This window comes from Musca vetustissima, unplaced genomic scaffold (genome assembly GCF_032173495.1).
Source record: "Musca vetustissima isolate MV318-11 ecotype Yass unplaced genomic scaffold, APGP_CSIRO_Mvet_v1 utg46116, whole genome shotgun sequence".
Taxonomy (NCBI): domain Eukaryota; kingdom Metazoa; phylum Arthropoda; class Insecta; order Diptera; family Muscidae; genus Musca; species Musca vetustissima.
In genome coordinates, this window is record NW_026877324.1 from 149,336 (window position 1) to 175,389 (window position 26,054).

Below are 26,054 nucleotides of genomic sequence, written 5' to 3' on the forward strand. Positions count from 1 at the left end.
GAATATGAAGTGTGTTATAAAGGTTTCATTTTAAACACCAAGTGCCCAATATGTAGACATTCAATAAAATTAAATAGCACTAATGTTTATTAAATTTTTAACATGTTGAGCTGGCTAAAAAATCTAGAAAAAATCAAATTTAATGTAAAATATTAAGATGATATTGTTTTGTCTCAGTAGTACAATTCTCTAAAATGTATACAAAAAATTTTATATGATAAATAAACAATTTTTATAAATATATATATAAATATCCAATTTTGGGTTTACAAATGTGTACCCCACATTGGGCGCCAATTTGTTGCTCATAGAATGTATATTATCGCATATAATCCATATTGGTGCATGTTTTTGTATAGGCCTTTCAGACCTGAACACCACAGGAACGAGGAAGACCGGACTTAAATTGGTCGGAACCTTTATAGAGACAATCTATTTGGAAAACTGGCTTAGGAATTTTAATATACGAAAAAATGAGTCGGACCAAAATACCAAAAATACCAAAAATGGACATATGTATATCGACAATGTTTTGCAACTATATTTTTTTACACAAACTGTCGCTAAAACCCCCAAAATATCGAAAAACATTACAAAAATCGTAATTCTTTTCTGACAATTTTTTACACCCTCAAAAATTCCGGAATGCCAAATTACAGCCACTTCGGCGGGAATATACAGGTAATGCCTTCAAAATATCGAAAAATAAAGCTGGACCTTTATATGGGCCTATGTCAAAACATGGACCTATGTATGTAGACATTTTTCTGCATAGATGTTTATCACCCCCTAAGATCAGGGGATGTCGAATTGCAGCAAATTCGGTGGAAAATTGCGGCCAGATCAAAAAAATACCAAAAATGGATCGAGACCTTTATATTGGGGATATACCAAAACGTGCTTATATACCCAAAAATTTCTGCAGAGATTTTTATTACCCTTCAACATTCCGGAATGCCAACTTACAGCCACTTCAGTGTGAGAATGCAGTTAAAGCCTTCAAAATACCGAAAATAAAGCGCTACCTTTATATGTGGCTATGTCAAATCATGGACCTATGTCGAAATTTTTCTGCAAACATGTTTCTTAACCTCCAAAATCTCGAAATTTATATCAGATTCCAAAACGCCAAATTACAGCCGTTATTTTAGAATTCAAAATCAACATAACAGCCAATCATAAGTTGACATTCCCCGTGTTTCGGGTACGGGAGCTGCTTGTTAAATTAATCCATAGCTTATAATTTGGTAATATTTTTCCGGTAGGCTAAATAACATTGCAGTTCTTATGTAGTAAGAAAACACAGTATAACTGTATGTACTATTTGTACTAGACGTTAAGTTTTTATGAATTTTTAAGAAATCATTTAGCTTATCTGATTTTGGAACAGTTTTGTTGGATTAAAATCCGTAATTGAAAAATTTGTGAAAGTCTTTCCGCGCCATATTATTATAAATGTCATTTATCTATTGGGCGCCATTTCCTCCTTAGTCCAAAATCATCGTAAATTATATCAATCACTTATAAGTGGGTACGGGAATTTAGGTACAGGAACACCAGCGAAAATTTCTAACGATAATTTTACATCTTTTTGTGTGCCATTCTCTCATAAAAGTTGATAAAATTAGATTATAATCTGTCAGATTTGCAAATTCTCCGGGACTTTTGCGCCTTTTTATCATTATTATTGAATCTGTATCCTTGTCTGCTATTGATAGAATGCATTTTACAAGAAAAATAATTGTAAAATTGTTGTGCAATTTCACATTTTTCCAGCTGGTCATCAGACCTCACAAATTTTTAAGCAGTTGTTTTTAAAAAAGTCCTTTGGTAATTTTCTTAAGAAAATATTGATCCATTTAAAATTGTCAAAGCAATTTTAATTGTAATAATTTACCGCCTTCTGCGTTGCGGTAATTGTTCTCAGAGGATGCCAAAAGTAAATCCATTCGACTAGGTAATGATTTATTACAGCTGACTACTTAATAGAAATAATAACTCAAACGGAGAAAGTGATTATTTGTCCTGGCATGATTTAAAAACTAAATTGGTACGTACCACTGTTGTACGTGTCACACGACAATAACAACAACTTGGACTACAAAAAACGGTTTTACATGAAAGAGCAACTCAATTGAATTTAGGGAATAGAAACACATGCCTGTGCATGAATTCGCATGATTTATTGTCAAAACAACTTAAAGATAGCCTGTGAATGCAAAACAACAACAATAATAATGAAATAAATAAAACAAGAGAAGGGTGCAAATATCCGACATTATAGAACGTGCTGTTACCGCTCTACCTAGTCTGGCCGGTAATGCCTTCACAGATAATGCATTCGCTATTGTTTAGATGGGAATCAACAGTGTCTTATTTTTGTTTTTAATTTCAGTTTTCAATGCAGATGTTCCTTATCGCAAAACTAGGGGTTGTTTTTTACTAAACAGATCCTGTCTTGTTTTGTTTCAAAGAGAGAAAACAGATAAGCATTTTAAATTACCTAAAACTAGAAAACAAGAGAGGGAGGGGTGATATTACCACAAGAGGAGAGCGAGAGAGGATAATTTGAATCATATGTTGAACTGCATTTAACGGCCGCCAAACACAAAACAATATCCTTAGTAAAGAGAGTGGGAGAAAGAGAGCCACAGACTTCCGTTGTGAACAAAAACAAACACACAACAGAGAATTTAAAGAGGAAAGAGATAGCACATAAACATTCGAATGAGTCATTTGAGTTAATGCATGAGCATCTAACGGCTTGTACTCTTTGAAATTTACCCAGCCACATAAAAGTGAAGCCTCTGCCACAGCAATCAAACAGTAACGTCAAAGCCAGAAGGCAGAGCAGAAGTTGTCTTTACAGAACAGAAAAAAGAAATAAATAAAACGAAATAAATTTAAATAAACAATCAACAACATGACAGCAAAAAATTCCCTAAAAGTCTCCTACAAAGGTTTAACCAGGAATATTACTTGTGATTCTGGATTACCCTATGAAGATGTGGTCAATAAAGGTAAGTTATTTGCTGTTCATATGGAGTTTGACAAAAAATATTAATAATTCTTTTCCCTCCCCTCAGTTATGGAAACCTTCGATTTGACCCACCTGCAACGCAGCGCCATCCAGCTGTACGATGAACATGGTGCCAAATATGATAAGGAAATATTTGAATACTTCATATTGCTATTCCCAAATCCACAAAAACTATTCTTCATTAGATTGGATGCCTCGATGTTGTTGCCATTACCCCGAGAAAATCCCCAAGAAGTCAATCAACCAAAGCGTCAAGCATTCCAGGTATCCAAAAAGACAAATAAATTAAAGGAAACCACAAATGTTCACAACGAAGCTGCACCCGTGCGCCGACAGAATTGTTTCATTGGTCAATGGCCAGAAACAAATCCAACAAGTGCTGATAACCCACACCAACAGGATAATGTACGCAACATTGTAAACCGTTATAAAATGTTCCACAATTCATCACAACACATGAAAACAGCAACAACAACTACAACGAGGGTGGTGAAACGTTCCATAAGGATTTGAAATGTGTGTCCTACGCCAACTATGTATTTTATTTTTATTATTATTATTATTAACTAGTGTTCCTGTAGATTTAATCATTTCGTCTTAAATACCAACAACAAACTCAACTGTACAATACTCCTAGAGATAAAAACAACAAACAACAACAAAATCATATCTGTGAAATGTAGACATGTAAATATATTTTTGTAAGAAATCCTTACATTTCATAAAACATCGAAAACGAAACAAAGTGTGTGTTATTTTTTACCTGCCGGCTGTTTGTTTAGTGATTTAACATGGTCAGAGATTAAATGGAAATTTAATAGCGAACTACGAGAACAAGCAAGTGTATTAAACCATGAGGAATACTCCGGCTACCTGTTTTATTAACGCCTACATGCTAATGGATAGAAATCTCAAGACTTAAGGATTAAGGCTCTATAAACGTATTAAATGTCTGCACATGTTCTTCAGACTTCCACAAGGGCCTTCTAGAATTCCCTTCCCGTTGTTTACATTAATGTTCAGTTAATCATCGAATCTTCGTCTCGTCACTGTAAAAAGTATTATTTTATTCGTAAGGTATTCAATAGAACCCTCTAATTAAAAAAATTGGCTGTTCTAATAATCTGAGTTTCTGGAAGACGACAATGATTTCATCGTCATTATTTTTGTTGGCGACTGAAGTATTTGAAAGATTTAAAAAAAACATGATCATGCAAGAGCAGGATACGTCATTTAGGACTATTCAATAGACTATTGAAATTTTTGTGTAAATCGAACCTGCAGCTTTTACAAAAAAATATAATAGATTGTTGTAGGTTCTGCAACTGAGTTTATTCTTTACAAATATTTTTTTCGAATTGGTGGGCTAAATAACTTTACAGGTCTTAAGTAGTAAGAAGACTCAGTATAACTGAATGTAAGGAATCATTTAGACTAACTTTTGGAAAAGTTATGGTGGAGGTTATTAAAATCCGTACTTGAAAAACTTGTCTTCTATTGATATCTCCGGTCGTTCAAGAACAGGATATACCATTTTAGACTCTATTCAATGGACTATGCAAAATTTCGTGTAAATCGAACCAATATGTATATGGTCTTTGAGTGGACCATTTACATAAAATCTCGCGAATAATATATGGAAGCTATATCTAAATCTTAACCGATTTCTACACGTTTTTTTCCGTTTCAATCTAGTACACTGTATCTGCGATACAAAATTTCATCCCATTCGGGTCATAAAGCTGACCTGGCCGGACCGAAATTTGGTATGATCTACACAAAATAGCTAAAATAGATCGGGACTTATGGGTGCGGTATGCCGTAATAAGTTACTGCCAGATGAAAAGGAAATATCAAACTGCAGACTCCCAGGTTAGAGAATCGGGATATGGTCAGGAACATGCCGAAATCCTCAAAATATCAAAAATTGGGAGCTGCTGTTATATCAATATTGAAAAAAGTTGGTAGAAAGATTTGACACCCAATGAGAACCCTAAATATCAAATTAGAGGCAATTGGGTGTAAAAACGGAATACCAAATAATGGGGGTAGCGTTATATTGGGGTTAGTCAGAAACTTGGTACCATATAAATACCTTATGAAAGGTAGATTGGTACTAACCAATGAGAATCTCAAATACAAAATTACAGTCATTTTCGTTAAAAACGTGCCCAAACTCGCAGAAATTCTGAGCTTCACAAGTGGACCAATATTGATACATTTTGGTAGAACTATTTTCTAACCAAATATTGGGTGTTTCAGTTTTAATAGGAGTAACAAAACTCGGACAGATACATATATACAAATATTGCGGGTTCTATCATAGTTTAGACAGTCAGACAGAGGGGCATAGCAAAAACGACACAGAAGTGTCAGTCGGTGTTGCCGACAGATATTTATCCTCAGCCTTTGTTTGCGAAGGTCTTCGGAATTACACACAGGTTTCTTTATTATTGTGGGGGAAGCACCAGAAGAAGAGGGCCGACGGGTCCCAACTTCGGAATTGATCTATGCTGTGCAAAGTTTTGTTCAAATCGGACATTCCGTTCACCTGATATTGGTTTTATAAACTTTTTACCCTTTGTGGGGGTGGTACCTGAACGAGGGGACCAATGGGTCCCATCTTCGGACTTGATCTAGGCTTGGCAATGATAATAGGTTGTTCAAAATTTGGTTCAAATCGGACATTCCATTCGCCTGGTATTGGTTTTATTAATATAGGAATTTTTGAGGGAAAGGTACCCGAAGGAGTGAAAACATAGTGTTCCCAAAACTGACACTATAAAGATCTCACGTTGGGCGCCAATTTTGTAATATTGCGGACGTTACAATGAAAATTATGTCAAATAAGAAATCAGAATCAAAATATTTTTCGGACATGAAACTGTTTTCCTTATATCGCATTATACCTGGAGGGGATTAATTTAAGGGCACGAAGTGTAATAAAGAAATTCATAACACAGTCGAAAAATAAATATCGAAAAATAGAATTTTCTTTGGGAGTGAACCAATGGACCACATTTTCGAATTTTAACTAAGTTTGGAAGAAATATTACGATGTGCAAAATTTGGATTAAATCGGTTGGAGAATTGCGCACCAGTCGACCAAACAGACATACGAACGGACATTTGTATATCGACTCCAAATTGTCTACAACGGATTTGGTCCAATTAGCCATAAGGCTGGGTGTATAAAAACATAGTATTCCCAAAACAGACACCATAAGGTTCTCACGTTGGGCGCCAATTTTGTAAAATTATGGAAATTATGTCAAATAAGAAATCAAAATATTTTTCGAACCTTAAACTGTTTTCCTTATGAAAACTTCGCTTTATATCTGGAAGGGATTAATTTAAGCGCACGAAGGGTTAGAAAGAAATTCATAATACAGTCGGAGGACATATCACCCATAAATCCGGAAAAAATATTATTTTCTTTATTTAATATCGTTTATAGTGACCAATTCCGCCAACCCCATAAACATCATTAGATGAAATTTCGACTGTACTTGTAGTTCTCTTTCTCCAATCGAATTGCTTGTAAATTGGTTAGAGGGTGGAATTTTGACATTTTTAAGGTGTTTGGGTGAATTTTCAATCGAATTTGACTATAATTTAGATCTTTGAGCCCACAATGGGTACAATTTGTTTTTCTAAAATCTCTACAAATGTGAAATAATCATCGGGGAATCCAAACAAATATATATGTAAGGAAAATCTGTAAAATTCTATGTCGACTATCATGTTTGGTAATGAAAGTAGAATATATAGGTCCGCCTTTTGAATAGCCTCCATTTTCGACACTTTTTACTGCTGGTGCAGTATGTTTTATCTGACAGATCTGGACAAGTGGCAACACCATTGACAAACGTGGACTATGGACATTAATTTGCATAACACTGGAACAGTGGGGTTATAGTGACATGACTGCCACTTTCGAACTGTTTCTGGAATTATGGGTTCGCAGAGGATAAACTATTTCCTTACCAACAGTTTTATAATCTCCAGCTATGTCCTCGTATATCCACTCTACTTTTTTCTTATAATTATCAAAATTGACTTCTGCGAGGAACAACAATTTGTATGTCACCACGTGGAGTGAAACGATTGGAGTTCTAATCATATCCTACTCCATACAGTTCCTTCCACTCTCTCCAGCTGTGCCTCTTCAATACTTAAGAAAAAACCTTCTTATCGAAAAACCTCTTCTACCAAATACTCAAGCCTTCCATCGAGTACTTCAAACTCGAACCGGATATAACAAATACCACGTGTGTCACCACTTACCGTGCAATCATGCTTCTGATATGTCGCCTCCGTGCACATGCTATTCACCGTGGCGATTGAGACATTTTCACATGCCGCCATGTCGCCGATTTTCAACTGGACTCGCTGTAGATGATCACGCTGCCGTGACCAACCCAATGTATTGCACATTGTCCACATTTGTTCGGGATGTTGTTCTGCTGATGTCGCCACAACCTTAGGACCCATACCAACACCCACCGGAGTTGTTGCGGTAGTCGTTTGATTAACACCATAATATTGCACTTGGGGATTACTTTCTGGCAGAGGGTAACTATCAAAGTCAGCTGCTTCAATTTCCGATACTAATGATTCGGCCTGGGGCATTCTATATGCCGATGCTTCATAGGAACCATCCTCATCGTTATTGTCTTCTTGAGAATCTGACAATTCGGAGCTTGTTGTAACTGTGGGTAATTCGAAATATTGTTGGGTCTCATGTTCGAGTAGTTTTATGGCTTCACCACTTCTACCCTCTAGGCGTTCAGCTTTCGGAACATAGGCACGTCGTTGAATTTGTTGTTCTTGGCGACGTTGTTGTTCATCCGGTAGGCAAATTGGACGAACATGATCCGAGAACACCACAGGAGTTTCGAGGCGTATCAAAGCTGCGGTGGAACCTTCTACGGGACTCTTAATCATGCCAATTATTCGACGACGTTGAGTCCATGGAGCCTTGGATGCTAGACGTACTGAACCGAAAACGGCCATCCAGGTTGCTCTTGGCTGGCCTTGGAAACACGATTCAGTGGTGAGAACCCAATCGGGGGAGATCTGAAGAGTGGGAAATTTTGATTTTAAGAAATACGGGGTTTTTTGAAATGTAATTCCTTACCAAAGTACCATCGCACACATGAATATCCTCACGATACAAAGCCGCCAACCAAGGCCAATCTCCAGGCGAAGACATTTTGGGTAGGGTAAGGTGTTGTTTGCCCGTCAATACCGATTGTATGCCACACTGCAGCTCGCCACAGCCTACATAGAGTACTTGGCGGCGGGGACAATGGGTACGAACAAAGGAAATTTCAGGAGCATGCGGATCCAATACCCTCACATAATCATTGATGTTTTCTGTATCCGTAACCACATCGAAAATTTCTACAGATCTGTAAAAGGAGAGGATTGTTTTTTTTTTTAATTCCGATTTGAAATAATTTTCAAAATGCGGACTTACTCATAGCCCAAAGATTTACACAGAGATTCGGCCACAGTTTGTCTAACCACCAATTTGCTATCACCTTCTAAGCCTTCAGCACACAGTTTGCCGACGGAACCCTTTTCCGAAAACACAGCATAACCTTCAGGATGGAATCTTGGCAAATAAGGCACCACGGGTTCAGGATCTATTAATTCTGAGGCCAAGGGGGCAATGGACACTGAAAAGAGAGAGTAGAGTTTTGTTTTTAATTATAAAATTCGAAGTAGATTTATTTTTCCCGAACTTACGACAATCCTTTTCATCCGAACCATCTGGACAATCAGCCTTGCCATCACATCGAGCCTTGCGTGGCACACAGGCTCTACCACGACCACAATACAATGAATTACTCGTACAGAAGGAGCAGGTCCTTTCATCTGACAGATCTGGACAATCGGCAACACCATCACACAAACGTGGACTATGGGCATTCATTTGCATATCACTGGCACAGCGGGGCTTATGATGACACGACTGTATACCCGTCGATTCTGGGAATTTTTCACAATCGAAATATTTCTGGAACCGTTTTGGCAACCGATTGCCACATCCTCGCATAAACTGTTCACAATATTCCCGACACATAATACCCGGTGAGGGTTCCACATTTATTTGTCCCTCACAGGGCGGTTGCAGCAGACGGCACACGAAGTCAAATGCCTCACGGAAACATTCGGCATCTACCAATTCACGAAATGCGATAACATCGGCCTGGACTTCTTCGAAGGAGGTGTGTCCTAACAGATTGGGATAAGTGGTAATGTTGTAACCAATCGACCGGCAATAGTTCAATTTTAGAGGTTCACAACGTCTGGGTTGCCGAGGAGTGGTGGTTATAATCTCAGTGGTCTCATCATCACCACCCAAGGGGGACGAGGACATAATTGGCTCTTCAATTAGACCCGTAACTTCTTTTATCATCAATGACTGGGGATCGACGGTTATATTGGCAAAATACCGGGGATTTGGACTGTTAAACTCTTCACCAAATAGGGCTAGAAGATCGGCGGTATTCACCAGGCCAGCATAGGGATCGAAGACCATATTGAAATGGACCAGAATATCACTTTTATCCTCGAAACTGAAAAATTCAGGAAACGATTAAAATGGGCACAGGTAAAGTATCTAATTTTTCACGTTATCTTAATATCGGAGATAATGTATCTAGGTTATCTAAATGACGTAGATTATGTATCTATATAACGTACATAATGTATCTAAATAACGTAGATAATGCATCTACAACATCTAAATAATGTAGATAATGTGTCTACGTTATCTAAATAACCTAGATAATGTATCTACGTTATCTATATGATGTAGATAATGTATTTACGTTATCTGAATGATGCAGATAATGTATCTACGTAATCTAAAAAACTTAGATAATGTCTCTACATTACCTAAATAACTTAGATAATGTATCTACATTATCTAAATAACGTAGATAATGTATCTACATTACCTAAATAACGTAGATAATGCATCTACGTTATCTAAATAACCTAGATAAGGTATCTACATTATCGAAATGATGTAGATAATGTATCTACGTTATCTAAATAACTTAGATAATGTCTCTACATTACCTAAATGACGTAGATAATGTATCTACATTACCTAAATAACGTAGATAATGTATCTACGGTACCTAAATAACGTATATAATGTATATACATACGTCATCTAAATAACGTAGATCATTAATCTACGTTATCTTAATAAGTGACTAAAGTTTCTACGTGAACTAAATTACATAAATAATGTATCTGAGTTATCTAAATAACCCAAATGTTGTATCTATATTATCTAAATATTTTAGATATAATATCTACACTGTCTTAGTGATAGATAATTTATTTACTTTATACTAAAATTATCTATGGTACGTATATAACATAAACAATTATTTACATTATCTATAGTACATATATAGTGTATCTGTCATATAAAAAGCGTAGATAAAAATGCCTATTTATGTCTGAATAGTAGAGATAATGCATCGGGATTATCTCAGTAACATAGATAATATTTTTTTTATCTAAGAAACATTAACTCCCACCAAATGAAGTACTTACCCATCTAAAGCCAATATTTCACTACCCTCGTAAGCCTCTCGTAGATCCGAACGCCTCACCAATAGATTAATACGCTCCCTATAATCCCTTGACTTTTGCTGGAATCTCTGGGAATTTTGATTTGCCAAGTCCATTGACCATTTGTCATTTAATATTTGGAATTTGCCACGGAAAATTCGATCAGACAATGGTTCCGGTTTGAAATAGGTATCTGAAAATAATAAAAAACAAATTGAAAAATCTGTTTCCATAATAAATTCCTATTTTCACTTACATCCCACATAAACAAATACCCCAGCCACCAAGAGAGCGACTAGAAATCCTGCAATCACAGCACAACCACATTTCTGACTATCACCCAATTTCCGACGCGTGAAACGTATATCCGAATCTGTCGATAATACGGATTCCGTTTTCTTTCGATGTCCGGCACTGGGTAGATGATGAATGTGGCCGTGACCATTGTGACTGTGACCGTTCAGTGTGTGATGGGCAATATCTGCTCCGATGGCCATACCATTACCGTTACGATTTGGCGAATGACTGTGAGCCTTGTGATGGCGGGTACAGCGGGTATTGTGAAAGACTTTTGGTACGGTTGTCGTTGAGGCTTGTGATGCACTGCCACCGCCACCCTGTGTCGATGACGATTCACGTGGTGAGCTGACGTTTGATGAAGGCATGCCCTGAAATGAATCAAAAGAAAATTGGTAAATTAACACATCCCAAAAAAAGTGAAAGTATTGAAAATTTTATAAAAAAAAATTTTAATAATTTCTTAGGCCTATTATTTTTTTAATATCGTAATTTTTTCATAATTATGTAATTCATTTTCTAACGGAAATTACCAATTAATGATCGATTGTTAATGATCCATGACATTTAGTCATGGCCATTAAAACTTTTGGAACAACATGAAATGCTCTAATGCCTGATAGTTTGCATGCCAAGGTAGGCTTTTTGGTAATATTAAGTAGCTATTAATTTACATAACATCGGAATGCAAGTAATATTGTAACGATATTGTATCAAGTGCAACGAAATAATTTTCAATGCAAGGTTGAATTTCAAATAGGTTTCCCAAATTTTCTTTGAAAAGCTTTTTTATTACAAAAATTAAGCAAAATAATTAGGATTGTTTTTAAAAACAGACTGAAAGGCAAGGATTTTATAAAAATATTTTTGTCAATAATATTGGATTTTTTAAAAATATTTTTTATTGAAAAATATTTTTTTATTAATAATGGATTTCTTTAAATTTATTTTTTTTTCAATAAGGCATATTTTTTTAAATATGTTTTAATTGCTTTAAATAGGATTTCAATCAATATTATAGGGCGTATTTACTAGCCATTTTGTAGATAAATTATAGGTTATAGGAGACTCACAATTTTTTAGATTATCTATCGCCTTTTGTTACTTCTCTTTTTTTTTAATTCATCATTGAAAATTGCATTAATAATTTCAAGACAGACAATTCAACAAATGTTCAAAAAAACCAATTTGCATACACTTCACTTTTTTGGCACCCATCACATCATCGTCATCTTGCAAATGGTGTAAGACACAATTGAGAAAGATGGTTGGTGGTGGTTGCGCGAAGTGAACACCTGAGGTGCATAATGCATGTGAATCCCAATAGAAAATTAGCACATCGCACAATGGAAAGAAGGAATTCCAATTTCATACATAAATACATATTTATGTATATATGTATAATATACAGAAATTCCACCCTTCTCAAATTCCACGAAGTTCATGCAGCACATGTGAAAATACACCCATGTGTCTTTATGTTAGCTTCGTAATTATTTTGAAAGGGTTAATTGGAATTTATATGCAAATTTGTGTGCATTATTATCATTGATGGTGTTTAATTTCATGTTTTTAAAAAATAAATAAAAAAATATTTGCAAAAAAACAACCACTGCTCCAGGTGAGGCTCGAACTCACAACCCCGGCATTGCTCACAAGTTACTGATTATAAGTACCGTGCGCTAACCAATTGCGCCACAGGAGCTGTTGATTTAGCAGCAGCTAAATGTTAAGCGGTGATCGGCCTTGAAATTCAATTGAATCCAGGATTAAATACAATAAGGATTTTGAAATTCGTATTTTTTGTGAATGAAAATTATGTTCGTATTAATGAAATAAAAAATGTCAAAAGAAAATAAAAAAAAAATAAATCGAGTAATAATAAAAAATAGGAATAGGAAATTCGTGATTGCTAAACTCAAAAACAATTGCACAGATGTTGACCAAATTGTATGTACAGGCACTATGGGGCGTGAGGAGTGTTTCTGTGTAGTTTGAAGTTCATCCGACAGATGGCGCAATATTTAGTTTTTTTTTGTTTTCTTGCAACGTAACTCAGGAACTACTGCACCGATTTTGACAAAATGTTATGTATTTTCTCTATGGGGCGTGAGGAGTGTTTCTGTCTAATTTTAAGTTCGTCCACAGATGGCGCGCTATATAGTTTCTTTGCGTTTTACCCGATTAGAGATTAGGTGCTAAATTGATGCAATTCTGATAGGGCAAAACAACTTTTGCCGGTTCTGCTAGTTTTAGAATAAAAAAATTAATGTTTTTATTTAATATTATATTATTAGAGATTCATTTGATCTCTTTGAAATTGATTTGTATAGGCCAATCTCAACTTTTAGAGTGGTTTTTTAGGGGATGTTCTTTATTTGCAATAATTTTAAATGAATATTAAAAGGCGTGGATTTTTATCATTATAAGACTAGATTTTTATACCCTACATAACAATGTTGTCAGGGTATTATAGCATTGTGCAACCACAAGAGTTTGTAACGCCGCGAAATATTGGTCCTAGACCCACCTTTAAGTATACCAATCGTCATATCTCGAATAGCTGAGTGGATCTAGACATGTGTGTCCGTCCGTCTGTCCCTTATAATTTGTAAACACGATACAGGCCACAGTTATGGACCAATCTTCATGAAATTTTGCATGTAGGATGGGTTCTGCCCAATGAAGACCCCTATTTTTTTTGAAAAGGTCGGTTAATATTAGGGGTTGTAATTTACCAAAAACTTTATTTTTGTGTGATTTTCTAGTCGCTCCAGAGGTCGCTCCGCAATTATGGCCCAAACTTCACAAATTTTTACTTCGAGAAGGGGATCGGGCCAAAGAATAAGCATGCCTGTTTTGATAAAGATCGGTCAATATTTAGCGGATCAAATGGATCCTGACTTTTGTGTGAAAAATTATAAAATTTGAAGAAGTTACCCCCGAGAAGTTGATAGTATATCCAAGAGGAGTGGTTGACCTTTAAATTGATACCAATTATATTGTCGTATGTACTCGGATGTGGGAGTTAAATTTAAATATTTACAGGTGCCTACGTATTCATATATTATGTAGTAACACATTACCACAATAGAGGGGCGGAAATATAGCGCTCATCGCTTTGAAATTTTCCTTGAGGATCCAGGTATGGTCAAGGAGAATGCCTATAATTTTCGGTGATGATCAAACAATAATTTTGGGATGAAGTGGACAGAAAACGTAATTTTTTGTATTTTTTTCGAGTCGATCTATAGGCCACAGTTGAAAGCCCAACATTATAACACAACCCACGGTGAAGGGAATCTGAACAAGTAATTAGAAGGGCTTTACTGAATTTTAGTAATATTTGTTGACCTCTTGTCGGTCAAGAGGATGCAAACATCGGGGAATATTGCCCAAGTTCACACAGAAAGTTAGATTTTCGTGGAAGTTGTGTAGGGTATCATATGTTCGGTCCCGACCGACTATTTTAAAATAAAATTTTAAAATATATTAAAATAAAATTTTAAATTGGATTTTAAGGAATCCACCTTAAAATAAAATTTTAAGGTGGATTTCTTGTAATTATATATAAATTGGCCATTAAATTGTAATTTGACTTCAATTACAAGGTAAATAAAGATGAAAAAACGTTCATTTAAAAAAAATCTTTAATCAAAATTATATAATATATGTGTTCATTAAAAAAATATATATTTTTTAATCAAAAATTATAACAAAAACATTCTGGTTTAGCTTATTAATTTTTAATGTTTATTTTTCTTCTATATTTATAACTAATTAATTTTTTACAGTTTTTTATTATACAACATTTTCTATTGTATTTTTGTATATATTGTATTTTTTTATATTATTTTTTAACATTTTCTGATTTTATAATTATTATAAAATAATAAAAAAAAATAAAAAATAATATAAACATTATTTTGCAAAAAGTCAACTGCTCCAGGTGAGGCTCGAACTCACAACCCCGGCATTGCTCACAAGTTACTGATTATAAGTACCGTGCGCTAACCAATTGCGCCACTGGAGCGCTTGCCCAGTTGCTGTCAAATAGCCTACATGAAACAGAGCCAACCAACTGCAAACATAGCGATGTGCAAATACACACACGCACACATACAGCCACACTCACTGGGCTGTATTAAGAACATGGATGCGAAACGGTGGAAGTGAAACCATTTGGCAAGAAAACGAAACAAGATAATGGTGAACAGCAAAATAGTTTGTTGTGCTGTTGTTAGTTGACAAAGAAATATTGAATGTTACCACTGTTTGTGGGGAAAGGGTATTTATTTTTGGGTGAATGTAGATAAATAATTGGGAAATCACTTCAGAATTAAAAAAAAAATATTCGAGAAAATTATTATTTTTAGACAATTATCATAGTGGCAATTATAACAATTTATATTTAAAATGTAAACGTAATGAGGTGTATATAGTTTGCTGAAACTAGAATCTGTGATCTGGCTGGTGGGCACGATATCTCCAAACTTTCACATATGTTAATAATTTTTGTAAACTTAAATTAAGTTCGAAAATGGGGATTATCGATCCAATCCTGCTCAAAAGATCGAAAATTCAACAGGACCTTCAGATGGGGCCTATGTAAACACCCGACCTGTATTGTTAATTTTGTCATCGTCAAAATTCCTGTTAGAGAATTCGGCAAATACCTTCGAAATACCAAAATAATTTGGGATCGATATACCCCATTTGCAATACAAAACATCCTAGGAGTAATATAAATGTCAGTACGGCTATAGAGTCTATAGTATAGACATTATATTTCTCCCATACACTTAGCTTTCTTCTCGAATTGCTTAATATTCTCAAAATTCTATCATCCAGAAGTTTGCACTTTAACAAATATTATTTATTTTTTATTAAATTAATCGAACTACCAAAAAACAACCACTGCTCCAGGTGAGGCTCGAACTCACAACCCCGGCATTGCTCACAAGTTACTGATTATAAGTACCGTGCGCTAACCAATTGCGCCACAGGAGCTATAAGAGGGGCGCTGCCAAATATCGCACATGAATGTAGTGTCGACACACATGCAAACACGTCTAGAACATTTCAGCGAATCAAAACAAAATTGTATTTATTGGAAATGAAACAAGAGAAACAAAAATGAAATGAAACGACAACCAAGACGAACATGTTGAGAATGAAATGACAAACAGAACGTGCATGTTATCAGAAACAATAACAACAGAAAGAGGGTGGCTGTGTGGCAAGAGAGAAAAATGAAACAAAATTGTGATAAAGCTATGTCTGTGGCGTTGCCATTGTGGTTTTAATGGGTTGGGTATTGTGGGGAGAATGGAAGTGAATACAGAATGGCCAAAATATGAGGATTTCGAATATAAATTAAATAAATAAATGAATATTAAATCAAGATCCGAGTATAATGAAAAATTAAGGAAATATTACAGCAAATAAATAACCATTAGAAAACATGCGACCTATTTTTTAGGTTCTACTGTTCAAACAAACCAAATTGTTTATTTATTATTTTGTGCTGAATATATTTATGTATGTATAACAATGGCTTTAACAATCACTGCATATTGATGAATAATTTATTCATAATAGTAACAATCACACTGCTTGCTCACTTGCGAGAGAACTTGTTACGAATTTTAATTGACACCCAAACCGAAGCAAACAAAACCAAACCGTTTTGAAGTTTGTTCTGAACTAATTGTTGGCTTTAAGCCAACAAATCCATCGTCCATCTACCAACCAAATAAGCGTTACAATGACCTCAGTCAAGTATTCGATTTATTTCTAAATTACGCACATTCTCCTTACGCAAATTGAATGAATAACTATTGTTATGAACAGATTCTAAGAGGTAGTTTTATGGTTGACAAAAAATATGCGGAATAAATCTTGTATAATAAATTTGAGGCATAATTGAGAACAATAATTTGGAATTTTCCAATGAAATATAGTATTTATAGAGGCCCATCAGATAACATTTTAGAAAATCCATAAAGAACTTTTAATTTATATCATATTTTTCGAGCCTCGTCAGAGCTCAAAGCTCACCCTATTTAAACTAATATTTAGCTTTAAGGGGACCCCCCATTCTCGGTGTCAAAATTTTTGTTGATATAATTCGAATCTACACTGATTAAGGAATGTCTCTACAAAATTTCAAGTGAAAATCTCAAGAAGTCTTGAAGATATATCCGATTTATTATATCAACATTAAGTGACGGCTAAAGGGCTTCTCAAACTTTAAACGCGTTTTACTCTAAACATTTTTTTGTGAATGGCGGGCACCAGGGACGTACGCAGGGGGGCGGCCCGGGGGGCCCGGGACCCAACCCCCCCCCCCCCCCGAAATGAATTTTTTTCACAGTAAATTTATGTTTGCAACAGCGAATTTTTTGATTTTGTACTACCGGGCCCCCCCCGAAATGTACGTTGCTGGCGGGCACGATAACTCAAAAACCAATAATCCAATCGGTTCCAAATTTTGCAGCGTTTCTCTGAGAGTGTATAGCTCTCGTATGAACTAAGATAAAGGTCAAAGGTCCACCATTTTGTTAATTTTAGTCCTCTTTCTAACACAGTTGGAATTTTCGGATTCCGATGTTCCAGTGAGGAGTTATCATGCCCGCCATCGAAAATGTGGACTTTTCTTTGCACCCAAAAAAACAACAACAAATTTTTGTAAATTATTTTTCTTCCTTTTTAAATCTTCAAATATATATGTGCCAAGTTACAAACCTTAACAAGCATTGGTATTCATTTACCAGCCCATTTAAAATCTTAAAAATAAAAAATCGAGAATTGGGGGGGGGGGTTCCCTTAAAAGAGCTTTAAAGATGGGGAAAAATTAGATATAATGGATTTAGTGTGGGGTTTTAAAATATATTTTTAGAGGTCCATCTAAGCTATAAACGTGGATATTTGTACCGTCATTTGAAATACCTATCAGATCTATAAAGTTTAATTTTAAAATAAAATTTTTGGGGGCCATAATATTTAATAAACTACTCATAGCTATTAACAGGGATCTGAAAATGTATTTGTAGAGACCCAGCGGAGCTACAGACGTGTTTTTTTTAAATAATATTTGTGGATGCCCATCTGAAATATATACATACGTAGATTTTTCAAGTAACATTTCTTAAGCCCCATCGCAGCTATGAATGTGGACCTGGCATCTAATCTAAAATTTTATATTCCAAATCTCTTATAGGTATAATTATTTGAAATATTTTAAAGGGCCCACCAGAGGTTAGAGGTGGATTTTATATTTGTTAGAGGTCCATCAGAGATTAGAGGTGAATTTTGTATATAATTTACGAATTTTTAATTATTTTTAAGTCTATATTTTTACAAAATGTTTCTTACATATTTTAAGAGATCCATGGTTTTTAAATATTTTTGGAGGAGCATTAGAGTTATAATCGTGAAATTTAAAAGTATATTACAAGGACCATCGGAGATGAAACCCTTGAATTTTTAAATATTTTACAGGTCCATTAGAGCAAAAAATATAGAAAATTGAATATTTTTAAAGATACCTCAGAGGGTAGATGTTGATTTTTAGATCATAATCAAAGCGACAATCGTAGAATTTTTCGCTGGAGCGATTATTAATCATTTTTAGAGATTCGTCAATGCTATATTCGTGGATTTTTTAAATATTTTATATTTTTATCTTTATTATTTAGAGTTCCGTCGAAACATTAACTATTATTTTTAGAATTTTATCAGAAATCCATTAATTAGAATTAGAGCTTATTTTAAATATTTTAGTGATCGATTGGAGATTTTATTAGAATTTTTAGAGGTCTATCAGAGGGTAATCTTGAATTTTTAGGGTCCATCTGAAAGAGGGACATTTAACATATTTTTGAGATCGTTCAGAGTTTTAATTGTGGATTTTAAATATTTTTACAGGCTGTCTGTCAGAGGTGTAATCGTCAATTAATTTGAATATTTTTAAGGATCAATCAGATTTTGGTGGTGGATATTAAAAACATCTTAGGAGGTCCATCAGACTTGTGAATTTTAAAATATTTTAAACATTTTTTAATGTTGTTAGAAGACCATCAGAGTTGTTATCGTGGATTTTAAACATTTTAGAGGTACTTCATATTTGTAAGTATGTAATATATTTCGACAGTTTAATATTTTTAAATATTCAGTGTATATTTTGGCATAGCCCTCATAAAACGGTCCCGAATCATTTGGGTCTTTTCATTATGCTATTCGCATTTCCCCTTTTCCGAAGTGGCTATAATTTGGCATAAAGTAAAGTCTTCTTAGAAAAAAATCATTATATGTCCTTGTTTTGACGGACAGTACATCCGAAGTTACTGCAATTTGGCATTGAGGATAATATTAGGTTGCGGAAAAATAATCCATTTTTATTATATATTTTTTTAGTAAATGGTTTAAAACTGTTTAATGGTCGTTTTTTAGCTCCTGTGCGATGTTACGACTGCTAACATGCCGGTCAACATCGATCATTTCTTCGATTTTGCCGACATTTTTGACGACCGGCCTACCTGTGCGTGGTGCATCTTTAACATCAAAAATTCCTGAACGGAAACCAAAGCACGAAACCCACATTTCACATAATTCCATATCCGTATTCATATGCTCCCATTCAAGGTTGTATCCGCATTTTCAAGCAGAAAGCCTTGTGACTTATTTTTCTAGGTTTATAATGGGTTAAACATTTTCATCGCATAACATTTTAAATATGGGTCAATGTTTCGACACAGCCTACATATAAAGGGTTTGCATATTTTAAGCATTTTTATGACCCTAAATCAATTTTCCAACCGAACTAACTGTAAATTTGCATTTCAGGCTCTTTGTAAGTACAAAACTTCTTCAAAGTAGTCAAAGGTGGAAATGACAAGACCATTTTCGGGTTATATTCCAACCTGCGTTTTCTTAGAGTATACAAATCATCTTGAAAAACAGTTCTGTTCGATTTTCGATTTTTTGAAAATATATACCCCAAGACATCAGGTGAGCGCGACCGATTAGGGCATTTGTGTTATTGCTTTCATATGTACTGTGCTATTTTTTATTGCACAGCTGCTGTTCTATAACTAATTCGTCACACAAACCTTCCAGGTGTTTGCAGAAAATCATCCATTGCGATTTCTTATCGAACATGCACAAACAACGGCACCGTACGCACGTATCTGGTATACAGTCCCCCATCAACAAATGCGATTTGTTATCTTTACATTACTTTCTAGATGACTCAATATTATTTACCATTATTGAATTGCCGTCCCCCCGGCCCCGCTTTACTTGGGGCTTCCCCCACCTATCGCATATTTGCTAATCATCATCTATGATTATCAAACTTTTATATTCTGTTATCTTTCAATTATTTGCTCTACATTAGAAAGAAAGTACATTATGTGTGATGAAGATGAAATCAAATCTTTCACTTGACTATCCGAGGAATATTTTTTTTCCACAAATAAAAAACTCCAACTGCTCCAGGTGAGGCTCGAACTCACAACCCCGGCATTGCTCACAAGTTACTGATTATAAGTACCGTGCGCTAACCAATTGCGCCACTGGAGCGCTTAACAGATTTTTGCCAAAAGCTTAGAAAAAGCTATGCTACAGCAACAACAACAACTACAATACAAAATCGCAGTAGCAGCGACAACAACAACACATAAAAGTTTTATTTTTAGATTTTGCAAAAAAAGACGACGACGCGTCGTCGATGACAACAACACACAAACAAACAATAAAAGTGAGGAAGCGACAACATCAGCAATAATCAGCAACAACAAGTGGTTGATTCTAATGTTGATGAATGGGGGGAGATCGGAAAGCTTGGGAATTGGGTCAGATTGGTTTCATTCACATTCATTCATTTACTCAGTCAGTCATTCACATTCATAATTAATTAATAATGTGAATCATTGAAGAAAGTTCATTAATTAGATATTCGGATATATTTAAATATGTCATCGAAGAATTTACAATCAAACAAAATTGTAATGAACCATAGGCTTTGACTTTTTCATAATTAATTTGAATATTTTTAAGTGTATATCAAGGGTTAGGACTGGATATTTAAACAATTTTTAGGACTGTAATGTAAAATATTGTTAGAGGTGCGTCAGAGCTATAATTGAGACATGTTTAAATAATATAATTTGAATATTTTTTGAAAGGCCTCTCATCATCCATCAGAGCTTTGCTCTTTACGTTCAATATACATATTTTAAGATATTTGTCAGAGCTGTAATTGTGAATTTTTAAATATGTTTACAGATACCTCGGGCGTATAATTGTAGTATTTTTAAATATTCTTAGAGTTTAAGGGTCTATTAGAGGTTTGAATTAGATATTAAAAATATTTTAATACATCTGTCAGATCTGGAATTGCGGATTTTAAAATATTTAAAAATTATTTTAGATATATACATCAGGGTTACAGTCGTACATTTTACTAAGTATATGGATTCCTTAATGATATAATTCTGAACTATTGAAATATGTCTGGAGTTCCACCAGATGCACCGAGGTCTATGGATAAAGTTAGAATGCGACCGGACTTTATTTGAGGGCTATACATATACATATTTTCCCAAGAAGTTTTATGCCAACTATAAATCCGAAATTCCAACTTACATCGGTTGAAAAATGTGCAGAGGACCATGAAAATACCTAAACTGAGGTCTAATCTTTTATGGGGGGGTATGTAAAACCTCAGACTTGAAGAGCGCGAAATGCTTATTTACAGGCAGTTCGGATGGAAAATATGCGTAGGACCATGAAAACACTTCGGTAGAAAAAATCTCAGAGAACCATAAAAATACCAACAATTGGACGGGACTTTTATATGGAGCCCGTAACAAAATAAGGATATATACTTTGCCTAAATCTTTTGTTCACAAGGGACTTAGAATATGAAATTACTGCCACTTCATTAGGAAAATGCGCCATGAATCATCACAATACCTAAAATAAGGGAGAGATCAATATATGGGAGTTGTATTTCCCCCCAAAGAAATTACTTACTTACTATGGACCCAAAATACCAAATTAGAGCTACTTCGGTTAGGAAAGGTGCATAGAACCAGAAAAAATATCGAAAATGGGCTTGGCCTATATTTGTGGTCTATGCCAAATATGCGGACCTATGTTGGCAAATTTTTCTGCGATGACGCTTCCCGAAATGCCAAATTACCGACACTTTACTTCGACCGTCAAAATACATGGGCAGTTATAAAGGGGGGTATGTAGAAATATGAGCTTTTATTGAACATTATTTTCCGAAGACGGGACCGACCATATGATACACTACACAACATCCTCCGAGCTCTATGTTTCTGCGAAACCATATTCCGAGATTGGGTAATATTTCGAGATATTTGCATCCTCTTGACTGATTATAGGTCAACAGCTCCAATTTCTAACCCTAGCATACTTCCAAATCTGGTTTCCCCGAGGTGAACTCACTTAAGGTTTTGGTTGATTTGTCCTTCGGAATATTGATCGATCTCCTGTACTTTTGGCTGTACTGATAGATTACTCGTAAATTATCGATCAAACAATTTCAGATTAATGCTCGTTGGCAGGATGATATTTCGCCGTAAAAAAATATTTTGCTGTTTTTTATTTGGTGAATTTAGTTGTGAGTTACAGTGTGTCAAAAATCGAAGTGACAAAGAGAAAATTCGGTACATTTTCCAGTTTTTTTCTTTGACAAAGGCGAAAATGCAAGCTAAGTGTGTTTATGGTTCCGATACTGCAACAGCCAATTATGTGCAATTTTGGTTTCGTAGATTCCGTTCCGGAATTTTTGATGTTAAAGATGCACCTCGCATAGGTAGTCCGCTCGTCGAAAATGTCGATAACATCGCCCTGGAGCTAAAAATCGAACATAACTGTTGTAAACAATTTACACCAAAAAAAAAGGATTTTCCCCAACCTAATATGTGTTGTTTTGCATATAATAATGACCTCTAGAGCGACTGGAAAATCTGATTAAAATAAAGTTTTCGGTTCATTGCAACCTCTAAATATAATCTCTACATCACCGAAAATTATAGGCGTCATCCTTCACCACTAGTGGATCTTCACGTAAAATTTCAATGCGATCAACGGGACATTTCCGTCCTCTAGAGGGGTAATAGTAAAACAGTGAACTCTCGATAATGTAAACCTATTAATGTGGGGGTAGTTCATATTTTCGAATTTGTTCACATTTTCGATTTGACCAGCTTATTTGCCGCTAATTTTAATGTCAGTTTGAGTGTTCATATTATCGAGAGTTCACTGTACTAAACAATATCTTAACACATAGACACCTTTAAATATTTACGTATAACTCCCAAATTGGGATCACTTTCAACTACTCCTCTTGGATATACTATCAAAATCTCGCGTCTATGCCCTTTGTAATTTTTCACAGAAAAGTCAGAGTCCATTTGACCCGTTAAATATTGACCGATCTCCATGTAAAACTTCGCTATGTTCGGGCCATAATTGCGGCCTCTGGAGCGACCAGAAAAACCGACAAAAATTAAGTATTTGGCCCATTTCATCCCCTAAATATCGATCGATCTTTACCAAAAACAATAGGGGTCTTCATTGGCTAGAACCAGTCGTTCGTGAAAATTGGCCCATAACTGTGGCCTGCATCATGTTTACAACTTATAACGGGCAGACGGTAGGACACCCATGTCTAGACCGACTCAGCTAGTCGAGATATGAATAAACCACATATAAGGACCTATATGAAACTTATTTCAAATATCAGGCATATATTTCTTAAAATTTCTTCAAGAAGGTATGTTCGCTTATTATAACCTGCAAATTTCAAATTACAACCACATCGGTTAATATCTAAAATCGATCGATATGAGATTGTCTAGCAGAAATTTTTGAACCTTTGACAAATACCAAATAACTAACCTTTTTTATACGTTTAGGACCATTAATGTAGTGAAAATAGGTCCGTACCTATACTTGGGTTTATGTCACGCCTATATTGAAAACATTTTCTTAGAACCAGAAACGAACGAAACGAATATGAAGGAAACCAAATGTGATTATAAAAATATTGCCGGACCGTGGTGAATATAAAAATTGGTAGGGACCCGGGAAATTGGTCGCAATCATCGCAATGATTAAATTGACTTTCGACTTTTTGTATTGAAAAGTCCAAAATTCGAAGTCAACTATTGATCTTTATAATAATTCTTTATAAATACTTGGTTTAATATCCCAAAACCCAAAAATTACACATTCCAGGCCATTATGTTATGTGCTGACAACAATTTTGCATCAGTCGGTAAAAGTCGAAAGTCGATTTTGAACAGTTTTGACAAAATCGAAAGATCGAACGTCGTCTTTTTAGTCAAAGGCAAAAATCGAAAAGTCTAAAAGTCCACTTTTGCGCTCGACTTCGTATCCCTTAATCCGATGTAGTCTTTAATGGCGATATCAAATAATGGGCACACAATAATGGGCAGATTGGGTAATATTTCGAGATATTTGCATCCTCTTGACTGATTATAAGTCAACAGCTCCAATTTCTAACCCTGGCATACTACCAAATCTGGTTTCCCCGAGGTGAACTCACTTAAGATTTTGATCGATTTGACCTTCGAAATATTGACCGATCTCCTGTACTTTTGGCTGTACTGATACATTACTCGTAAATTATCGATCAAATAATTTCAGATTAATGCTCGTTGGCAGGGTGACATTTCACCGTAAAAAAATATTTTGCTGTTTTTTATTTGGTGAATTTAGTTGTGACGCTCGACTTCGTATCCCTTAATCCGATGTAGTCTTTAATGGCGATATCAAATAATGGGCACACAATTTTTTGGATACCGTCATTATAGCTGATATGTCGTTATGAAAGCTTTCGTCAAGGTTAAGGATTTATTTGCATTGTTCCGCAGATATGCGAACTTTTTGACGTACTCCTGATCTTATTACTGCTCTTTACACCCAAACGTTTACTAAATTCAGCTATTCTGAGTTCCATTGAACTTAACAAAACTTCGAACATTGTCACATAAATACAACGGCGATCTTTTTACTAAACGAGACGAGGTCATTCGATTATGAAAAAACAAACTCAACATCAAAACATTTGACCTTGCCATGATTTTAAGAAAGTATCAATAAACTTTGCCATGCATGGCAGGCGTACCGGCGACAGACAGACATAGAGACAGGCGTACATATGTAGTAGCACTTCTGCTGTAACGCGCATGCGCGCAACTCACAAGAATTTGTTTCAGAAGTATGAGGTTACCTCCAGCAGCAAACGATCATGTTCAACTTATCAATCCATTTAATTTGATCCGCGCAGGCGAATGCGCTCAAGAGACGCAACACAACACCACTCACAGATATACACGTGCATTTTGAGATTCGTTCGAACGCGCTTGGCATCCATTCAAGTATGAGAGTTCTTGTTGTAATTGGCTGAACAAAAAATTGACATGGTAGTACTCAGTCGGGTTATTTGTTGCGCTCACAAGTCTGTGGTTGACTAAACCAGTTGAACTCGAACTAGATTTGGTTTTTTTCTTATTTTTTATCCTAGGCAAAAATAAGTAATATTCCAATACATATAGATAGATACATGTTCGTATGCCTTATGTGTTGTACCAACAAATGTCGGATATTATTACGCAAAATCATACTTATATATGACAAACTCAAACAGTTATGACAAGAAACAACTACTGAAAGAAGCAGAAGAAAAAACAACAACAACAACAAATAAAATTATTACAGCTTCTTAATGTTCTGATTAAAAACCCCAGATAATAAGAACTATGACTCTACGTATTCGAGATGATGTGTGCGTCCGACCACAATGAATGAAAACCAAAGGGCAGATGTTTGTAGATCTTTGAAAGTAGCTGAGTGTGGAGCTAAAGGCCAAACCAAGCTGCCAATTAAATGAACGCCATTAAATGAAGAGCATTAACCAATTTGTGGTTAAAAAGTGTTGCAATACTTTTTATTTTTTGATTTGCAGATAAAAAGCATTCTCTTGTGTGTGTGTGTAAGTTATGAACGGATGTTGTAATATGTGGAATGCACAGTGGCTTGGAATGGAGAA

At 35.1% G+C, this 26,054-nt stretch overlaps 1 protein-coding gene and 4 non-coding genes across 5 annotated transcripts in view; all 5 read right to left on the reverse strand.

The window, feature by feature from the left end:
* LOC133321905 (uncharacterized) overlaps positions 1-11,262 on the reverse strand; it is a gene marked incomplete at its 5' end in the record, with an annotated part of 38,581 nt that extends 27,319 nt beyond the window's left edge. The window contains 6 exons of the mRNA XM_061530977.1: positions 7,328-8,119; positions 8,181-8,454; positions 8,523-8,724; positions 8,795-9,627; positions 10,625-10,835; positions 10,899-11,262. Of these exons, the coding sequence (XP_061386961.1) occupies positions 7,328-8,119; positions 8,181-8,454; positions 8,523-8,724; positions 8,795-9,627; positions 10,625-10,835; positions 10,899-11,262 (2,676 nt within the window). The remainder of the gene's footprint in view (positions 1-7,327; positions 8,120-8,180; positions 8,455-8,522; positions 8,725-8,794; positions 9,628-10,624; positions 10,836-10,898) is intronic.
* A 1,290-nt stretch (positions 11,263-12,552) lies between these two features.
* Trnai-uau (transfer RNA isoleucine (anticodon UAU)) lies at positions 12,553-12,644 on the reverse strand. Its single transcript is given in 2 exon segments — positions 12,553-12,588; positions 12,607-12,644. It is a non-coding gene; the product is annotated as a tRNA-Ile (tRNA).
* Positions 12,645-14,880: 2,236 nt separating this feature from the next.
* On the reverse strand, positions 14,881-14,972 carry Trnai-uau (transfer RNA isoleucine (anticodon UAU)). Its single transcript is given in 2 exon segments — positions 14,881-14,916; positions 14,935-14,972. It is a non-coding gene; the product is annotated as a tRNA-Ile (tRNA).
* Positions 14,973-15,857: 885 nt separating this feature from the next.
* On the reverse strand, positions 15,858-15,949 carry Trnai-uau (transfer RNA isoleucine (anticodon UAU)). Its single transcript is given in 2 exon segments — positions 15,858-15,893; positions 15,912-15,949. It is a non-coding gene; the product is annotated as a tRNA-Ile (tRNA).
* Positions 15,950-20,432: 4,483 nt separating this feature from the next.
* Positions 20,433-20,524, reverse strand: Trnai-uau (transfer RNA isoleucine (anticodon UAU)). The gene is given in 2 exon segments: positions 20,433-20,468; positions 20,487-20,524. It is a non-coding gene; the product is annotated as a tRNA-Ile (tRNA).
* Between the last annotated feature and the right edge of the window lie 5,530 nt (positions 20,525-26,054).